The 14,745-nt window shown below is 39.7% G+C and overlaps 1 protein-coding gene across 4 annotated transcripts in view; it reads right to left on the bottom strand.

The window, feature by feature from the left end:
* ABLIM1 (actin binding LIM protein 1) overlaps positions 1-14,745 on the bottom strand; it is a 217,432-nt gene that overhangs the window by 73,713 nt on the left and 128,974 nt on the right. For all 4 annotated transcript variants that reach the window (XM_086616550.1, XM_086616546.1, XM_086616547.1 and 1 more), the window contains one exon: positions 748-874. In XM_086616550.1, coding sequence (XP_086472676.1) covers positions 748-874 — 127 coding nt within the window. The remainder of the gene's footprint in view (positions 1-747; positions 875-14,745) is intronic.

The raw sequence follows: 14,745 nt of genomic DNA, 5'->3' as shown, positions 1-14,745 counted from the left end.
AAGCAGTTACTTTTAAGTGTAATGTTATGTAGTTTTTTAGTATGAACAAGGAACATATAGTAAAAGTGGAAACATTAGTCAGCTCAGGAGTATTTCTCAGGCACCGGACTTTTGAAAAATTACAGATGCTACTTTTTATTAAGTACTATACATCCCTTAACGACAGGTTTCTGAAACATATATAGTTTCCCTACTTCTCTTTGTTTTATGCTTGAAGGGGGAACAGAGACTGTATCTTCATTCGTCCTATTTTATCACTACACCACTTCCCTATTCTCTTCCTCTACACTTCCTTCTGCTCAAAACTCTATTCATTACTTTCTTATATGCAGATGAGTAACAAAATGTCAGGTCAATCACATCATCATGTTTAATCTATTCTCTAGCAAAGGCAAGCAACGGACAGGTACCTACTTTTTTCCCCTCAAAATCACATGTGGAAAGTAAAATGGCACAAAGCTTTATCTGGCTAACACAGAAAGCACATGCAGAAATTCACCCAATCTTTTGTGGGAACATGGAGACATATTCCTTTCCGTATTGGTATTAAATATACACTCCTATCACTAAACACCAGCTTTCAGTTGCACTTCTCAGTTTCCTTTCCTTTCCCAACTCAGCTCTCAGAACAGAGATATTGGTGTATACAGAAAGGAGGTCAAAACTGGATTTCAAAAGGTGAACTCTGCTGCAAGCTCTTCTCCATTGGCAACAAGAACTCATGCCAAGAGTGCAGAGGTTACTTACTTGCTGATGTATTCCCCGGTTAGGACTTTCCCGCAGGCCTTGCACTTGAAGCACCCCAGGTGCCACTGCCTATCCAGAGCTAGCAATGCTTGTCCATTTTTTATGTCTCTTCCACAGCCAGCACAATCTGCAAATAAACAAAGAAATGCATTTGTTGTCAGTTACTTGGTTCATTAACCCTCGTTAACCATCCACTCATTGCAACACTTGATAACCAAAGGGGAGAATTACACGGCAATGCAAAGGTATGTCTGTCTTTGCTCAAACACTTTCCAGGTCCTGTACAAAGACTCAATCTTCATCATTGTAGACATACTCAGTAGAAGAGGCAATGTACTTGTTCTGTTTTTCATGGTGTTTATGATCCAAAGACTGCCAGGCAAGCTCTGAACAAACTTCAGATTTTGTTAGGAATGAGCAGCAAAAACCATCACTGCAAAATTTCCTGTCTTCTAAAGCAATCAGTGTTATTTCTCTTTTAGCAAAATCTTGACTGCTTACACAGAGCTAAAGGAGGCAGCGAGTGAGCATCATCAGGACGGCTGCGCTTCCCCGTTGGGTGGCAGCAAAGCCCAACGTGTCCATCCAGCTCAGGGCGGTGGCACATCTCTGCAGGACCAAAGGGAGGGATCTTTTTTCAGGGGGGGCCCAAGGCAAGGGTGACAGCAGTATAACAGCAGTGATGGCTGCAGGGCAGGGCATATTGTCTTCCACCCGCAGGTGTGGGAAACTGTAGTTCTCACGGTCTCTAACCAGCACAAGGACTCTCGCTCAGGGCTTTTGGTACTACCTTGGTAGTCGACACTCACTTTTCACTGTGATTCTGAAAGAGTCTTTGATGGCAGAAGGCGAACCTGAAGCCAGAAGCACTGAATGCCCCCTGTCCCAGAGGATGCCACAAGTCTTACGCCACATCAGAAATCTTGGCTCAGCCCCAAGCTCCTGTTACTCTCCACTCAAACACAAAATACTCAGATTTCCTGGTAAGGGGCAGTTCAGCACGTTAAGATCTGAAGAGACTGATGTGGCAGACAGCACTGGACGGCAAGGGCTGTACTCCAGCTTCTGTGCCCTGCCTCGGCGGGCAGCAGGATGGAGGGAAGGGAAGGCCTGGAAGACCAGTGAAGCAGAAAGGGAATGCCTGTCAGCTGAGGCACACACGGAAGCCACAGAGGATACAGCCTGGATAAAGAATTTTCTGTATTTTATTCCCCTCAAACTCAGTATTCCTTTGGTGAATGTAACGTCCTCTCTACATGCCTGCAACATCAACAAATAGCAACGAATGGAGACCACCAGGAACAGGGCAATCTGAGCAGTTAAGGCACCAGGGAAAGATGATCCCAGCTGCACTGCTCAAGCTGTCTGAACAGGTACAGTCTGAAAACCTTCACACCTCCTCATGGGTTTACAGCCCAGGCAACACCACACCTTGCAAAAGGGCGAGTCCAAGTTTATCAGTACAATTAGTAAGGAGAGGAGAGCCACTCCTTTTGACACCAAATGGCCTGACTTTTGTTTCCTCGGTAACAGGCCAAAAGAGCCCCAAATATATGCTGTGCATTCCTGCTATCCAGGTCACACCATTTGCAGCATGTCCCTCTTTCTGTCAGTGTTCTTCTCCCTAAATCCCTTTAAAAAAGGGACTAAGCACCATGGTATCTCGTGATAAAATGCAAGTCACAGACTGTCAACACCATTTGGACTTGAAAAGCAACCCTGACATGTCGTAATCCCAGGACTTTGCTCTAGAGGACAAATGTTACAAATAGAAATCATGAAATGACAAGGATTGACAGCACGTAATGGATCCCTCTGCTCTTCTGTGCCAGCTCAAGGCTCCATGCTGCTCCTTAACAACAGGAAAGGCTGGAACAGGTCACCAAGAGAGGCTGAGGAGGGGACAAGCAAACATCTGTCAGTATGGCTTTGGTATGTGGATCTTGCCTTTGGTTTTGGGAGGATCCTACATCATCTCTTGAGGTCCCTTCCAGACTGCATTTTCTTATGCTAAATCTGAAACTGTGCAGTTTGCCTTCTGATTGTGACAACAAACGTGATCTTTCCTCCAGTCCCAGTGAGTGCTGAACTGTGGTTTTAAACAGCATCCATTTCTCAGCTTCCTAGCACTACTTCTCCCTAGTGTGCCAGCTTCCACATTCCTGACCTGGGGTCCTGCCAAACTGGGATACATTCCCTGTTACATTAATCCCTAAAAAAATCTGCTGTATTTTCCGTGCTTTTTCCAGCTTCATCCAAGAAGCTTCTGTGAAGCTGAAATTTCTCAGACATGGAACCAAGAAAGAGATTTTTTTAAAGCAGTTTTGCTTCTAACCAAATTTCTGAAGCAGTCAGAACAGAAAAATTGCCTTACACAAAAGGTCTTCTTAGTCGAGTATCTATCTTTATTGGTGTCCAAACCAGTTACACGGAGTAAACAGGGATCCAAGAAGTATCTCTACCTGTTTAATTGCTTCTTGCAAGCCCAAGGTGGTGTTGCCGCACTTACTCTTGCGCTCATGTGTGACAGAAGGGGCTGATAGCATGCTTTTATTATTCTATAGCAACAATGCAATTTATTTACTCTGCCTGGATTCCTTGAAGTGTTTTGCAAGAGTAAATTAACATCATTATTTCCACTCTGCCAATATCACAGATATGTTGAATGTCTGGAATCAAAGTAAACTAATAGCCCAGTACTGTCTTATTAGGCTGAGATCGCTTTTAACTAAACCTGATCTTAACTCTGGCAAAACAGTTGGGTATATACATGAAAAGCTAGCAATCACCATTATCTCCTAAAATAGAAAGCAAATAAGGCTGAGCTAAGAAAAGACCATTTGTTCATCTAAATTCTACAAATAAAAGCCATCTATGGTCTCAGGGCCTGCATGAGGCACATTAAAGCCTTTGGCTGAATGTCACCAGCCAATAGCACACGCAGGTAGGATCTCAGGATCACACTAAGCACAATCTGCATCAGCCTAACCTATAACCAGCATGTGCTGCAAATAAAAGGGCTGTGAGGTAAGATTAGTGGTCCACAACCATATCAGACTTCCTTTACTAAAAAAAATCTGAAATCCCCAAAATTTTGTGCAATGGTTCCCACCATGGTTCTCTCTGGCTTCACACCTGGGTCTAACAGACTGCACCTCTTGACCATGAGCTTCCTTGTGCTTTCTTTTTGTCATACAACCTGGATTCTTCCCTACACCCATTCCTTGGACATTCACACATTCAGCTGTGCCAGTATAACAAGGAGAAGGAGGAGGAAAGTGCAATGTACTCGTTAAAATGCAGAGTAAGCAGTACGGCTCCTATATGCACTTATGATCTAAAGAAAAGTATACCACAAAAAACACTATGTGGAATTACATTTGAGCTGAAGGAAGACTTCAGACTAGACATTCCATGGCACTGATAATCATAAGAAATGGCAAGTAACACTTGTTCCTATGTGTCGTGTCCATGCCCAGAATCTTCAGCTATATGACAGCCATTTCTCAATAAAAGCACTGCAGTATGACTTCAACAAGGACCTGATCATTAGGTGGTTATCCAAGAATGTCAGGAAAACAATGTATTCCCTCAAAATCCATCCAAAATGGGCAAAAAACTATTATATCTGAGAACACTGGACATATAGTTATCCAAATTACGATGTAGCCTCCCTGGGCTGCCTGTGACATCAGCAGCTGCAGTGTCCACAAGCAATGTCCACTTGCTCAGACACTGTATACAAAAACTGAATTCACTCTCTCTCATAAAAGCATTAGCTGACAGCACCATTTTTTAGCCAAGCAAAAGCTTCTTACTCGATTCTCTGCCAGAGATGCTTAAACTTACCTGTTGTGTCTTTCACATACTCTGGCTAGGTCTGCTCAATCTGAAATCCTGACATATTTAAGCTACAGCTGTGGAATAAAATAGCTCAGAAGGGTGTCATATTTGATGTGTCCAGATAAAAAAGCAAATGCCAATGCCTGGACAAAAAGGCTGAGATGTGGAGTCAGCCAGACAGCCCAAAAGCACGGAAAAGTAGGGGGACAGGATTAGGGAAAGCAGCACGGCACTATAATATTATATATGATTAATACCTCCACCCCCCAAGCACCTTAAGCAACCTCACTGAAAGATGTAGGCCAAGGTGAGCTGTCACCCATGTCACCTTGCTTGTAAAGATGCGCTGAGAAAATGCGTTTCCCTTTTTAGCGTCTGCATCACCCCAGACATCCAGGAGTGAAACATCCTGCACAGCAACCCACTCGTCACTGCCTAAATTAAGTGCTGGATTTTCTTCCTTTGCCTCCCTCCTCTGCTCTCAGCCAATAGCACAGAGCCCTGATCACAGCACAGGCGTTGGGCTCCCAGCTGATACAGCTATATTAACCCCAAGCACACTGCACATGACTTTACTCGCTCCCGTTTGGATTGTTTTGAAAATTTACTAGCAAATATACCTTTATCTCACATTTTCTGCTCACCCTATACGACTTATAAAAGGGAAATAATCTCTGCATGGTTATGCAGAGTCATGTGCAGAGAGAGTTTTACACGAGCACACTAACTCTGCCCGGTACAGGGCTAGCTCCCTCAACAGAGCTATTCGCAGTCTGACATAATGATGCATAATTAAGTCACCAAAAAGTTCCTTTCAGTCCTGATGGCCATTAGTAGCTCATGTCTAGATAAATCTGAAGCTGTCACAACACCTACCAGTCACAGGTCACAGGAGTAATACTCTTTTTACACTCCTTTTGCTACTGTTCCCCTCCCTACAGAAGACAGATAAATTAGTTTTATAAAGACAGCACCAGCAGGTTTCCGCCCTGAAACAGGTAAAGCTGGGCAGAATGAGGGGGACATTATTATTATTAAAAAACAAGTTTTAATTGGACTTACACACAAAGGCATTGTCAAACATGGCTGGACCTAAAGAGCAAGCTACAAGAAACAGTGATTTGGAAGTGAATAAATAGGCAAATGTTACCACTGAAGTTAAGGTGAAGAAATCTCTAATTGTAAATAACTCTTAGCCACCTTGAAAAACAACTGACATCCCAATAACTCCTCTGTGGCAATTAGAAGGTTACACAAATATCATTTCTCATAGAGTTAGGAAGACCAGAGTTTTTCTTCAGTCACCCTTCAACCACACATCAGGCAATGCCTTTCAAAGCCTTGTTTTAAAATTAAAAGTTTCGATGATATCACGCAGGCTTTTCCAGACCATCAGGATATTTCTGTCCAAGCCAAAAATACAGACTGACTTTGTCTGTTTACAGTATGATAAAGTATAACCATTTGATCATCAAGGCAGTGATGAGTTCTGGAAGCCAGAGAAGGACATACAGTACTGGGAATTTTACATCCAGGATTTAGATCTGAGTAGGTAACTCCATTTTGCAAAGAAATCTGCTGCCAGACCCTTCCTCTTTGCCAATGCAAGGATGGGAAATGTTTGTCAGAACAAAAGACGCTGTTGCCCTTTTGCTAAAGGCAAAACAAACCCATGCAGGCAGCCTTGTACTCCTGAAATCTAACAATAAGAGGCTGGGCTCATACAATGGAGGGAAATAAATTTCCCATGGGAAGTGGAGTAAAGCGTATTATAAATGGCAAGTTGGGAAAAATTGATATTTTCAAAATAAATATTTAAAGAAAATGAAATTATTTTAGTTGATTAAATATGGAAAGACATCACAATGGCATGAACTGGCATTATTTGCTTGCAACACAATCCCCGTTAACCATCTACACGTGCCTAACACTGACTTGCCTTTTTAAGAAACTGGTTAATATACATCTTGGATATATCATTACTGTAAACAGCTCTTTCATCATCTGATGAAATTTAAAGTGATTTGGAAAGATGAACGCTCTTCCCCAACTCTAGTTTGTTAATATGACATTATTTTATCACAGGAGTTTTTACTTTTCCCCTTTGTATTGATGTAAGCATTTGTGTCAGTCTTCTACACAGGAAAAGGCAACAGTATTTCCCTTCTTTCCACATCTTTCTACACCTCCTTCCCAAAGGAGGCCAAACCAATCGACCTTCTAAGCTCCTAGTCCTGCCAACTGTCCCTGCAAGCAATATAGCAAGTTAACCTTCTTGCACAACATCAAACTCGGTGCTTTCTTCAACCCAATCTTTCATACAGATGTCTGAACTGAAAACCAGAGGGTGTATGAAATAGGGGGAGGAAGAAAGAGCAGGCATGCTACAAACTACCTAAGAGAAGTGTTTTAAATTGTTCTGTGAAAGAAAGATAAAGCTTGGTTTTTTTCCAGTTTAGCACTCCCAGAGTCCCAGTTGTAAAACTACTCTGAAGGATCAACCCCAGCCAGGTATATCTAAGCTGAGGCTGGTCTTTACCCTGCTCTTTCTTTTACCACACTTCAGTACTCAAGATAGTTCCAACTGAATTCCAATTCAAAATTCCAAATCACAGTACCCCAAGTGAATTGCTCAGCAAACAAGTGTCATTGTTTAATACCCAGCTCATGGATAGTACATTTTGTCTCTTCATCTGCAGACTATTTTGGGTAATTTTCAAGCATCACTCTTGGAAAACAAGCAATTGAAACAGGGTAGAACCTCCAACAATAGGAATGAGACATATGGCAAGTTTTAGGAAGGTTTTCATGCCTATGATAACCCACAGCATACTAAGGTCTAGCTAACAACTAATTCACTTTTTTTTTTTTTTTTTAAGTGACCTCTGACTCCTGTCTTACTACCTGATAGGCTTTCTGAAAATGACAATTCTCAAATACTCTTATCTCTGGATATCTCCCATAGTTGTGTTTTCCAAGCTAGTGATGCCTCCTCATGCAACCCATTTACTGAGCAATTCCTTGCACTTCCCCCAGAACTTTCTTTGGAATTACCTTTTGATTAGTACTTCCCCCGTAAAAGCTAAGGAGATGGATGCGTTTTGATTCCAAGTTCAAGATAGGGTTACATTTAGACAAATAAGAACTGATACTTGTTTACTACACTCGTATAGTCTATTCACAATTGTTTCTGCTCAATCTAAACGTAACACAAAAATATACAAAAGAAATGAGCAAACTGGACTGAAAGCGCCTTCCTGAAAACCAGTAATTTTGGTGAAGGAACATTTTCTGATAGAAAACTCGTAAATCAGAAGCTTCCTGCCCTGCCACAACTATATTCTCAATACAGTTGCTGCTCTGTCTCCATCACCCAAAAGTCAGTCTATAACAATGCTTCATACACTTCCAGAGAAGGGTCTGAGGCAATTCACTATCAAGTAGCAAGGAAATTACACGTCCTTGTAAAATAAGAAATAGCTGAGTAAATGGAGGCTACTCAAGTAATTTGGCCATTGTTACAAAACATAAGCAAGGACTAAAATTAATCCAAGAAAGCAATTCAAATGATGAAAATGCCTCAAAAATTGCCAACATTACACAAAAGAATAAATCTCCTTGGAGTAATCACAAAAATGGGCCAGCGTCATTGGAAGGATTTATCAAGGGAAGAGCTGCGTGTTATTAGGTGCAATGTAATGGCTTTTGCCAGAAAGGAACTGTACTTGGGTTTGCACCATTTCTCTGAAATTTGTATCATTTCGTGCATGTTGATTTCCTTATTTTATTCTTAAAAAGGGGGCAGGAAAAAAATTTTAGACCCACTGTATGCTGGGTCTAAAAGTATTAAGTCATATATATTAAGTCATAAATGCAGTTGCCCTGCAATATTTCTACAAACTTTCTTAGATTAAAGCAAGGAGAATTAAATACTAATATTTAAAAATAAACTATTTCATTTAAAATGAGAAATTTAAATTTAATCAAAGTTAAAAATCCAAACAGGATCTGAAAACAGAGGAGAAACTTGATCTCCTTTTCCCATCTACAAACAAATTGAGGTTATAGTAATATCTGCCACTTTTAAAATCTTTAAGGACATGGTGATCCAAAGTAAGTAGCTGTATAAGCTACAGATCCTTGACAAAACAGCAGCTCCAGAATTAAAATAATTTTCAATGCATTTACTGTCTTCATGTGTCTAGAAGATTTCAGGAATTTTCTGAAATTACAAAAAATCCGCAATGCAAATTTTGCATTCTAATTGAATTTCAATATCCATTCAAATAGATCTTGACATAAGTCATGAGCAAAAATAGTCATTAGGGAAAAAAAATACATGTTTAAGAATATGATGAACTTCTGCAGAGCTGGATTAGTTTAAGTAAATATGTACAGATATGGAGTATCCTCATGCTTATCAATTAGCCTTTTATAATTAAAAATCTAAATGTAAAACAAAGTTACAATCAATTATTCTAATCAAGGTTTCCTGGGTTCTTAGGTAAACCATGATTAAAGTCAGTGATTTAAATCACAGTGTTTGAAAACAATCCACAATCATGTCTGTGGTATGTCTTGATTCTATGGTAAATCAAAAAGAGAGACAGGACTACATAAGCATCTTTTGCCAAGTCCCCAAAATCCTCAGCTGAATCTCCAGTACCTAAACATAGGTATGCAGGCTTGAACGCCACAGAAATAAGTGACTGTTTCTGTATCTTTAGCAGATAAACCAGGAATCATGAAATGAGAAAATCTGTGTGTTATGGCAAGCAAAAAGTAGTAAACCCTCCAGGTTCAAAATTATACACAGAATTTTTTAGATTGTATTTTAAAAAAATCCATGTTTCAAACCAAAATTGTTGAGCCCATCTAAGTTCCCCAGCGCATTCCCTGTTTATGGATATTGTGTGTATCACGTAAGGCAAAAGTGGGCTCAGTGTCTCAGGGTAAGGCCTATCCACATCTGTGCCAAGTATCTGTACAATGCCTATAAATACTATGTAGATTTGACACACAGTTTGAAATTGTAGGATATTTCCTAAGAATGAGCTCAAAATCACGTGTTTGATGTTGCTTAATACCCTTTAAAGCCACAAATCACTGCAGATAGCTTGCTTACAAACAGCCAGCCAATTCTTCCCCTTCACTTTTTAACTCTTCCCTATGGTCTTGAGGGAGTCTTCAGACAGCTCATGAAAGAAGGATAAAGAATGAAATAATGAAAACTGAGTCAGATCTGGCTAAACAGTTACAAATCCTAGCTGCAGACTTTTCAAATTAACTAAGATTTAAAGGAATTTTGCACCCATTTTATCCACTCAGCTGACTTCTAATGGAGAAGTTTGTGATGCCTCTAAATCAGCTCAGACATTATTTCTGAACATGGGCAACAATCACCTGTATCTTAGTCTAAAGAAAGGACAGTTATACGCTAAATATAAAACTGCATTAAAAATTAGTCTTTAAAGGAGGACTGCAAAGCAAATTTGCTTCATCTCCATTCCGACGCTTCGTTGTTTCAAAAACAACCTCACTTCCCTGCCACTTTCAGGACTGTGAGGCAATAGATGATCCCCACTTTTTCCTGCCCACCTTTTTCTTCAACAGGTAAGGTACATTGGCTCTGCTCTACTTCAGCATTACCAGAAGCCTTGTTGGAAGTTTCAGATATTTACCAGGAGCTTTACTGCATCTTATTTGAAGAGATAAGGCTATTGAATAATTAACAAAGATATCTTTCTCCCACAGGTTCACTAAGCATTCAGCTTATTATTCATATCACAATAGAGCTAAGATCCCCAGTTGTGAGCCAGGATCTAGCTCTGTTGGACTCTTTTCTGATAGGCATGAAAGCATTTGTCCCAGAGAACTCACATTCTTTGAACCACAACGTAATGTGGAAAACAGACAAGGAGAAACATACAAAACACTATTGTGAAATCTCCACGTGGCCACCGTCTGGTGAGGGAACAGCTGCACCAAGGATTCTTTATGCACATGTAACGTTGGTCATTTTGAAAACTCTGGTCCACGCCTTGGCTGTCCTGTAACGCTCTTAACTCACAGGCAAGGCTGTTGCAAAGAAAGGAGAGTTGACGTATTTTCCTTATCTTCTTTCCAAACAGTGCATCACTGGATATCTCAGCATACATAGGACAAGTTATCTATTTCACCAAAGAAAAGGAAACTGAAAGTCTCCATCACCATTTAAAAGAACATGAATTTTTCAAATGAAAACTCTTGCGAGGTGGTTGTAACGCCTCAGTTTCTTTCAGACAGGGAGTTTTTTTCTATCCATATAGAAAACCCATTTTTCATTTGAAATGTATTTTCTTAATTAGTTTATGCATATCACTAAAACGATCCAACCTTTCAGCAAAAAGGCAATCAGAAATAACTAAAACTTCCTTACCAGCACCCAGACAAGGAATTAACAGAGAAAGGGCTCCATCTCAGGTAGAGAAATAACATTCTTATTACTGAAGTGCTTTATCATGGAAATATTGAATTGGAATGCCTAAGGGAAAAACTTCTGTTTGAGGAAGGGGGAAATGTACTAAACTGTGTTCAAAGACATGTATTTCACACAATTTCAGAGACGATCCCTGAACCAGAAGACTGCTGGTTCGAGTTTCACTACTGCAGACTGCTGGCACCACCTCATGTGCCCACCCTGAGTATGGGGGATCTTTCTACAGCTGCTCTACTCTCACCTGTACTTTCCATGACACCTCTTGCGTGTTCAAGCAATGCAAGCCAGCGTGGTAATTTTTAAAAATTAAGATCTGACTAAACTAGGGATTTTTATGTTCAGATGTCCACATCAGTTCGCTTACCAGCTGCCTTGTTGAGAATTCACGGATAAAATGACCTAACGGAGAAATATCAAAGAGGGTAAAGCCTGTTGATGTGGCCAATCTACTTGCCTCTGCTTGACACACTAATGCTAACGGAAATCTAGAGTGCGTATCCTCAGTCACTATCATTTGGCCACTGAGGGGAATAAAGCAGTTTGAGATGCTGGGGGCTGGGAAAACATATTATAAAGCTCACACTACTCTTTCAAAGGTATATAACCCTAACATGGATGAAGAATAAGGATGTGATTCTATGATTCTATGTAGGCAGAATTTATGTTCCTGAATTTCTCCTTAAAGAAGTTAAAACCACACATATTTTCTAAATTTTATGACTTCAGTATCAATACGTAAGACTCAGGCAGTTGTACAGTACTTAGGACTGCATCATCTAAACATCATATCACTTTCAATTTGCTTATAACCACAACTTAGTAGTAAGCCAGAGCAGCATTATTTTTTCATTTTGCTGGTAGAAAACTCACCCTTGAAATTTAACTATGTACCCTGATACATAAAATATGTATGAAGAAAACAGCTACACAAAGAATTTGTAGGTCCAACGGAAGTTAACTACTAAATAATCCCTCCTCTGACAACACAGAAACAATAAACCATCAATCCTTAAACAACACAAAATAGTAACAACAACGACAGCAAAAACGCAAAAGTTTGACTGGTTTTGACTTTTTTTTTCCACTCTAAATTACAGCATGAAATTAAGAAAAAAGCCATATAATCTGCAGATTTTTAAAGGTGGCCTTCAAAAACAGTCCACTGAAGGACCGAATGTTGAGGGATAGTGAAATGAGGCTGTCATATATAGAGTGAAGACATAATGCAAGAGATGTTAATTAAAGGAAGGTAAAATGGAGGGGAGAAAGGGAAGCAGGGCACCCATTGCCAAACAGCCAGGCATAGAAGTTGCAGTCTTGCTAAAATTTAGAAATAATAGATGCCTGCACAACTGCTTCTCTGGAAAGAAAATATGGACTACAACAAGCACAGGTGTGTTACCATGTAGCTAGAAACAACAAAGTAGAAAGAGTTTAAGATAGTACAAACTGAGCAATCATGATTTTGTATACAAAACATGGACACTGTTTAAAACATAAATCGTAATTACCAAGATACATGACTTAAATGACTCCTTTATCAGGCCCCAAAGAAAGTAACTTCCTGTCTTTGGCAGAATCTTGAAAACCTTGGACTACCGAAGTCATCAACATCGCACTTTTAGTCAGTGTTGTCTAGTTGTCCCCTGCCTCTGTGCTGCTCTACATCTGTCCCAGTCACTTTGCTTTACAGGTCACATCGCATTTATCAAGCTGTCATACGAAATAAAACAATAACGAAAACGACCACCACCCATTTCATTTGTCTGCAAAGCTACTTACAGATATTTGGCATTAGATTTCCTGCTGAATGAGTTAAAATCACAAAGCCAGCGCACTGTGTACATCTAGCAGTGTTTAAGAAATAGGATTGACTAAACTATGAATTATGATTACTCTATAGCATCTATATAGTGAAAAAGACTGTCTTAAAAATTAGAATAAAAAAGGAGACACTGAAATGGTCCTTCAAGAAAATAGCTACAGTTATTCCAGGTAATATATGTGCAGTAAAAGAAATATATTATTAATATAAATAAGGTCAATAAGTACCATGGACCCAATTAATATCACACAAAAAAAGAAAATTAATTATTCAGTATTTTTCCTTTTGATTTTCCTTGGTGTTCACTATAAAAGAGTGTAACAGTATTCATGCTCATGTTGTTCAAGACATTAACCCTTGTATTTAGAGGCACTTGATTTTCCTTGCAATTATCCAAGAAAAGCTGTCAGTAAGCCTTTCATTTATATGAAGTAACAGACATTGGAAAACGGCATGTCAGCATTAATGCAGACATTCTAGTGCAGAGGAGGCTTCCTTTTACATTACATAAACCAATCAAACCTGATATACTTCAATCTATTGAATTTCCTCACTTTCAGCTTTGTTTTAAGGAAAGCCTCCTCTAGCAATCTACTTGGAAGTAATCAGGGGAAACTGACAGCAATATAGGATATAAAATAGATGCACAGAATGAATAAGATTATGTTCTAAAAGAACTTGCATTAAAATAAAAACATCCCTTCAAAAAAAGGCAAAGCACTAGAAAAAATTGATGTGTTTGATTCATCCAGCAGGAGAGACGTGGAAACAATCCAGAACAGCTTATGCTAATTAAAATTTACTTTTCAGTGCCAGCAAGGACAAATTCTCTGTATCTAAGTCAACTTTTGCACAAAGCTAAAGCAGCAGCTGGCGTATCTTTGAAGGCAGAGGACACTTCATTAGTATTCTTTTAATTGAGTTTTGCTGAACTTACAAACACACGCGGGTCTCACTTTTATTTGTCTGTTTTGGAGAGTTTTGCTCTAAAATGACCAGAAACTCTATACTGTATCTTCCTACAAATCTTTCTCCATGAAAGAAAAAGATGCACAGTGGCAGGTACTTGCAGATTTCGAAGTAACATGCTCTAAACTGTTACGAGCAGGAGCTCTCTTGCTCTGTGTATCAGTAAGGCAGTTTGCCTAGCAGGACTCAATTCTGATTTAAAAAAAATAAAATACATCTCATCACAAGCAGCAGGGACCATTATTTTTATAATCCTTGCTACCTAGGACTTCAGTGTAGAACCCAAGAAGCAATTCAATCAGAGGCTGTGGCTATCAGGAGGTGACTCTCCAGCTCTTTTGCTTGCTCACTATCGGACAACTTAAGCCTGTCATTTGCTAGGGGGCATTTTGGCACCTGGAGGCACGTACCCGGGAAGTGGCCACACTGCTGGACAAGCGTGCCACTTTTTGAGAAGCAGATGTAGCATGATCAGACACTTCTGTCACTGAATGCCAGTCATTTGGGAAACAGTACTGTGACAGGCTTAGAAAAAGAATGTCAGGACCTGTCCAAGGACCCTATGCTTTGCAGTTCCTTGCCAATTATGCTTTCTAAAAATCAGTAATTCAAATACAATTTCCACAACATTCCTTTGTCTCAGAAGGACTCCCTGGCTGCCCAAAGTACCCCATACATTTCTACATTGGTTTGTAAGTTTTATTCCTAAATTATTCCTTAACTGATTAGGCTTGTGCATTTTCAGCTCCGAATCTACAGTCAGAGTGGAAAAGTATCATTTAGCAGACAGAAAGGCATGATACCAAAAAAGTCTCTTATTTTCCATTTTGCTAAGTGTCTTATGACATGTTCTCAGGCGCATCAGATAACCTGAGATTCACTT

The sequence above is a fragment of the Tauraco erythrolophus genome, chromosome 9, assembly GCF_009769465.1.
Source record: "Tauraco erythrolophus isolate bTauEry1 chromosome 9, bTauEry1.pri, whole genome shotgun sequence".
Taxonomy (NCBI): domain Eukaryota; kingdom Metazoa; phylum Chordata; class Aves; order Musophagiformes; family Musophagidae; genus Tauraco; species Tauraco erythrolophus.
Note: the sequence above shows the minus strand (reverse complement) of the source record. Positions and strands in the feature narration are given on the sequence as shown.